The 6,706-nt window shown below is 42.1% G+C and overlaps 1 protein-coding gene across 1 annotated transcript; it reads left to right on the top strand.

The window, feature by feature from the left end:
* The first annotated feature begins 219 nt into the window (after positions 1-219).
* LOC100833508 (glutathione synthetase, chloroplastic) lies at positions 220-5,998 on the top strand. Its single transcript, XM_003575715.4, has 13 exons — positions 220-579; positions 1,890-2,059; positions 2,332-2,407; positions 2,529-2,659; positions 3,190-3,312; positions 3,406-3,486; positions 3,830-3,910; positions 3,987-4,056; positions 4,333-4,454; positions 4,645-4,784; positions 4,866-5,058; positions 5,154-5,280; positions 5,550-5,998. Exons 1-13 carry the CDS (start codon positions 295-297, stop codon positions 5,550-5,552), a joined length of 1,602 nt encoding a protein of 533 aa, XP_003575763.1. The 5' UTR covers positions 220-294; the 3' UTR covers positions 5,553-5,998.
* Positions 5,999-6,706: the final 708 nt, after the last annotated feature.

Below are 6,706 nucleotides of genomic sequence, written 5' to 3'. Positions count from 1 at the left end.
TTATAGCCAGCAGCTGGCTTTTCTATGAATCTTGCTCTGACGCACGTGTCACACGAGCTGGGGGTGCACAGCGGATCCGCCGCCGGCGTGACGACCGCACGCCGCCGCGCACACGTCATCATTCCGCAAAGGGAAAATCAAAAAATGTCGCGTGACGCAGTAGGAAGCGACTCCCACATCTGATGATCTGAACTTCCGAAGACCCCGTCCGGTGCCCAATCTCTCTTCCCTGACCACGAACCCGAACAAATTGCAGAAAACACCTCCGGACTTTCCCGAGCTTTTTTCCTCGCCATGCCCTCCTCCTGCGTCTCCTCCCCCTCCTCCTCTCACCGCCACCAATGCGTCGGCCGCCTCCTCGCTCCCCCCGTCCCGCGGGCGAGCCTCGCCGCCGTGCGGCCCTCTCTACGCCGAAGCTTCGTGTCCCTGAGGGCGACGAGCACCGAGGCCGCGGCGGGCCCGGACGTGGCGCCGACAGGGGATGCTGGGAAGGCGGCGGCGGTGCGGGCGGAGATGGCGGAGGCGGCGGCCGTTTGGTGCGCCTTGCACGGGCTCGTCGTCGGCGACCGCGCCGACCCGGTACGTACGGTTTCTCTTCTTCTTTTTTCTCACTCGAAAAGTCTGCCGCATTCTATTATTTCTGTGAGCTCTGGATGGCTCGTTTCGCCAGATCACGGACATTTGAAATTGCGATGCGAGTCTCGGTTGGCTGAGTCTGACTTCAGGGCACGAGAACGCAGCAGATTTTTAGCCGTGAACATCAGCGTTCTGTCAATTGTAGAACAACTCTTTCGCAGAGAATTTTGAAACAAATGGAACGGCACACTGTCTGTCTGTCCTCTCGGCTCGGCGTTTCACCGGACGACCAAATACACAAGTCCGGTAGACTTTCTATTTCTAGGTTTGCTTCTGCCTAATTTTTCCATAGCTGGGTATCGCCGCATTGGTTGGCCCCCACAGGATTGATTCACACTTTACATGGAACTGAAACTTGTGCGAGAATCAAGGGCAGATTCCAGGAAGGGGAAAACCAACAGCAAGGGATCCATAGGATGGAACTTATGTTAGGTGTTGCTGTTTGAAGACCCGTTTTTTTCTGAGAAATTGGAGCGTGGAGCACTAAAGTTGCATTAAGCTGATGTTAGGTGCTGCTGTTTGAAGACCGTTGTCTGAGAAATTAGAGCATAAAGCACTAAGGTTGCATTAAGCTGGCGTTAGGTGTTGCTATCAGGAGATCCTTTGTATGAGAAAAATTGGAGCATAAAGCACTAAAGTTGCATTAAGCTGCCCTTCGGTGTTACTGTCAAAGACCATTTCTATGAGAAAATTGGAATGTGACGCGCTGAGCTTGCATTAAAGTCGGACATAACAGATGCCACAAGATGTAATGGTGTCTTTACTCATGCGTCACCTTGCTTTGCTCAAGTGCTATTTGAATGAGAAATAAACGTGGTCGTATACTAGCATCTTTGTGGGATTAGCTGCATTAGGCCCGGAAGGGGAAACCACCAACAAGGGATCAATAGGATGTAATTTGATGCTAGATGTTACTATTTGAGGATCCTTTTTAATGAGAAATTGGAGCGTAAGGCGCTACAGTTGAATTAAGCTGATGTTAGGTGTTGCTATCAGAAGATCCTTTCTGTGAGAAATTGGAATGTGATATGCTGAGGTTGCATTAAAGTCATTTGAACAGAACATTACCTGGAGTCTCTCTGTGACATGTTGTTGTTGTGTTCACGCTCAAATGCCACAAGATGTACTGGTGTCTTCCTTCATGTGTCACCTTGCTTTGCTCAAGCACTATTTGAATCGAGAAATATATGTAGTTGTAAGCTACTATCATCATTGTGGGATTAGCAAATTAACATAATATTGACCCCTTTCAGAGATCGGGAACAGTCCCAGGTGTCGGCCTGGTTCATGCTCCATTTTCGCTACTTCCGGCACGTTTTCCATCATCTTTTTGGAAGCAAGCATGCGAACTGGCTCCTATTTTCAATGAGCTCGTGGACCGTGTGAGCTTGGATGGGGAGTTCTTACAAAGTTCTTTGTCTAGGCAAGTTCTAAATTTCATTTATATTTTCTTGATATTCGTGTGTAGAGCTAGAACTTTGTTTAAAGTGGGTTAAAGTCTCAACTGATTGAAATCATAAGAAGGCTGCTGCCTTAAGTTTTTCAGAACCATTTTGATATCCCTTAGTTTGATCATTGACAATTTGACATGACCAGTCCATTTTTTATTTTTCAATAAATAAATACCAGTTAGGTTTATTTTGTTTTCAGATGATAATGCCAGATTAATAGAGATTCATTATTTTGTGATTCCAGAACAAGGCAGGTTGACGATTTCACTGCTAGGCTGTTGGAAATTCATGCAAAGATGATGGCAGTAAACAAGAAGGAGGTAACTAACTGAGTTTGTTGTTACATCCTTATTCCATATTCTGAGAAATGAGTCTTTACTTTGTGCTTCTTAGTTATATGTTTATTGGTAAGGTACTAACAAGTGCTTAATGAACCATCAGGACATCCGCTTAGGGTTGCACCGATCTGACTACATGCTGGATTCTGAAACAAATTCACTTCTTCAAATTGAGCTCAACACTATCTCAACCTCATTTCCTGGTCTTGGCTCCCTTGTTAGCAAACTTCACAGGTGCAGTAGTTGTGCTATCTTGCAGTCTTTTTGTAGGATCATCTTGCATTTTGTCCCTTGACTTTTAGTAATATCTGGAAAACATGTGATAAGAGACATTGCATTGGCATACTGGATGCCCGCATGTGTTCTGCATCCAATTGTAAATAGCATTATTGCTAGCCATTAGTAAATATTTAGTCTATTGAAGCACCCAAGGTGAGTATTCTTAACTCAGTCAATTGGCCTGCTTAACATAGCTGTCTACCTACAAGAACGTGAGAAATATTCAATTTTGACATTTTGTATGCCTCAGCTTGATCTTTCCGGAATAAATTATGTTCATTACCCTTAGTTGTAAAACTGTGTCTCTTTAAACTTGTCTGACACATGAGGAGTGAGCTATTTTATGTCTACGTCGACGATAGAGAAATTAGGCAGACATTCTCAAGCAATAATAGCATCAGTTTCTTATTTTAAAATGGGTGCACGATTCCCTCATTTTGATTCTCAGTTAATCTGATGAGTGCTATTATTTTTGAGAAGTACAGGAGCTTACTTAATCGATATGGTGAAGTGTTAGGTCTTGATTCTGAAAGGATTCCCCCAAATTGGGCAGCCAGTCAATTTGCTGAAGCATTGTACAAAGCATGGGCTGAGTATCATCATGACAGGTCTACACTTTACCTATGCAGTCTGTGTTTGCTTTATTCAGAAGGGTTATGCAAGCATCAACTAACATAGTTTTTGCTCTCTTGGTTGCTCAGTGCTGTAGTTATGATGGTTGTTCAACCTGAAGAAAGAAATATGTACGATCAATACTGGCTCGTCAATCATTTGAAGGAATCATATCCTCTTATTATGTGCTTTCATTTCACTTTTATTTTCAACCTCTAAAACAACAAACCTCAAATGTCTCCTTAAGTCAATGTTCTTGCTTAGACAAAGTTGTTAGGAAAATTTGAGCTATTACAGAGCTGTATCTACAACTTACCTTTCTGGACATGCTATTTTCAGCCATAGAGTTTCCTAATGTACTGGCTGCTTGGTTAGTTTATGATGGTGCTGTAGTTCACCTATACAATACGGACTTTGTGCTGTGTTGATGTTTTGATCGTTCAATTTAATTGTCATCTGATTGACATCACAATTAACAGCATCGGAATGGGCATTTCCTTAACAATGTATTACGCATGGTGTGACGGCTATTAGGAAAACTTTGGCACAGGTGGAGGCCGAAGGGCAGGTGCTCCCGGATGGAACGCTTGTGGTGTATGTATCTTGTATAGACATGTACAAAGACTTATTAACTATTTTCACTCTAATATTAATATTTGTGAAAATGCAGAGATGGTCGGCGTGTTGCTGTTGTGTACTTTAGAGCTGGGTATGCGCCAAACGATTACCCTTCAGAAGTGGTATGCAACTACTGCATTTGTTCACCAGCACCCATTCTCAGTAGAGAGCCAATTCTATCTTCAAAACAAAATTCTTTGAAGAACATTTCTTTAATAATCATGTGTTTGTTTTTCTTCTAGTGTGATGCTTCTTTACTTTTGCTACGTGGAAAAGGAAACAAGTTTTTCTATTGTTAATTTCATTGTATGTATTTTAAAGCTAAAGTCCAGCAATTTCAAGTGATGTGATTGCATACAGGTTTTCACCATGGCATGTGCTTCTTGCATTAATTTCAGGAATGGAGTGGAAGGCTTTTGATTGAAGAGTCATCCGCTATTAAGTGCCCTTCGATATCCTACCACTTAGTGGGAACGAAAAAGATCCAGCAAGAACTAGCAAAGCCTAATGTTCTTGAAAGGTGATAAAAGTTTTCTCTACTTCGAATGTGTGGCTATGTATTTTGAATATTCCTGTGATGTGAATATGACATTAAAGATATATTGAATTCATGATAGACTTGGCAGAGTATTAAATTCCTACCGCTGTACTTCTAATTTCAGTCGCACATTTCTAAATCCTAATCAGTACCTGATCTTATTTATATTTAGATTTGTTGACAACAAGACACACATTGCCAAGCTACGGAAATGTTTCGCAGGGTTATGGAGCTTGGACAATGATGAAATAGTGAAATCAGCAATAGAAAAACCTGACTTGTTTGTCCTTAAACCTCAGCGAGAAGGTGGAGGTCAGTTTCCTCAGAACTTAAAACCACCCTTTTCACAATAAATTACCACAAAAATATGCTGACCCTGACATCTCTCTCCAGGGAACAACTTGTATGGTCATGATTTGAGAGAAACGCTGATCAGATTGCAGAAGGAACAGGGAGAGGCACTTGCGGCCTACATTTTGATGCAGCGGATTTTTCCCAGAGCTTCTCTTACTCAGCTTGTCCAGGGCGGTGTTTGCTTTGAGGACCTTACAATCTCTGAGCTTGGAATATTCGGAGCTTACCTGCGGTAGTTAACCCTTTGGGTGTCCTGAACTCTTGTGCTCTATGTATGTCCTATGTTTTCTTTTCACCAAGTGATACAATTTTCAATGCTCAACGCAGGAACAAAGACAATATAGTCATAAATGATCAGTGTGGTTACTTAATGCGCACAAAAGTTTCTTCATCAAACGAAGGTGGAGTTGCTGCAGGATTTGCTGTTCTGGACAGCATTATCCTCACAGATGAGGTGATTAATTACGACGAACAACTATTTATAGTGAACCGTAATATTTTTTTCTAACTGACCAAAACCTATCGATTTCCTTGCAACAGTGGTAATTACTCTGATTTGTCTATTACTCCCTCCGATCCTAAATTGTTGTCGAAATATTACATGTATCTAGATGCTTTTTAAGAATAGATACATTCATATTTGGGCAAATTTGAGTCAAGAATTTAGGATCAGAGGAGTACTATTTTGAATCGAATCTGCATTTTGTGTTTGCCTTCTTTCAGTGATGCAGGAAGGCAGCAGAGTTACAACTTACAAGTGACAGCAGGCACTGTTCTAGGAATGAATCTGACAGCAAAAAGGTTGCAGTGTCGAAATTGTGTAGGAGCATCTGTTCCTTTTGGCATTGGAAACAATGTGGATAGCTTAGAAAATAACCAATTGCATGCGCAACTTTGCCACACATGAGATGAGGATGCAACACGGATTACAATTGGTTTAGCCCTTGGAAAGGGAGGATAATTGGATAAATTAGGTTGCATGTGTTACTGTATTCAGCTACAAATGGTGGTCAGGTTCAGGGATAGAGACCATTGTTTCACTGGAATGATGTAGATGTAAAATAAAAACCCTGTTGGCAGGTGAGCCTGCCAACCTCATTTCTCCCGCACTTCAAACATGATCATATGATGAATGTGATGTTCTGCCTGGTTGTTGGTGCAGGAGTTCAGTACTTCTGTTCTTTATAGAACAATAATGTTTTCTGAGTACAGTTTTCCTTTTCTTTTTTGCTAAACATCGATTGTTCTATTTTCTCTTTTAGGGAACATCAATAGTTCTCGTTGTTGAGCCAATATCGTGCTACTGAAGTCTAGGCCATGGTGGCGACTGACGAGGATAATTTATCCTGAGAGATCATCTGGCCCATTTGGGCCAAAGAGAACTTTCAAGAAAGAGCGAATAGCGGTAAAATGTTCCTCTCAAAAAAAAAGAATAGCGGTAAAATGGGTAGGTGCGGGCTTCATTATTGGGCCAAGCCCATCTGAGCTTCTGGCAGCAATAAAAGGAAAATAATCTAGCCACGTTGCAAATTTACAGCAGTGTTGGCCAGCGAATTCGTTGAAGGAAAGGAAGGAAGAGAAGACATGCGCATTGGAATTGGAAGACAAAACGGAAGAACAAAACAAAACTCTAGCTATAGATATCTATCGCCATCCCCAGAAGCAAATAGTTCTGTTACAAATTTATAATGCAATGCAAGCCCAAGCGGCCAAGCCTGTCACTGCAATGATGCCTGTCTGCCTACGCCCGTCGCCGTCACACAAAAGGTCTTGATAATGTAAACCAATAGGTGATGAGATAATTAATCACGACGTAAGTAAATAGTGTACCACCCTTTGGCTATCCATTTGCTAATATGAGTAGTGTATCGATAAAGGAC

This window comes from Brachypodium distachyon, chromosome 4, assembly GCF_000005505.3.
Source record: "Brachypodium distachyon strain Bd21 chromosome 4, Brachypodium_distachyon_v3.0, whole genome shotgun sequence".
In the NCBI taxonomy this organism is placed as follows: domain Eukaryota; kingdom Viridiplantae; phylum Streptophyta; class Magnoliopsida; order Poales; family Poaceae; genus Brachypodium; species Brachypodium distachyon.
The sequence above is the reverse complement of the archived record's forward strand: the minus strand, read 5'-3'. Positions and strand labels throughout refer to the sequence as shown.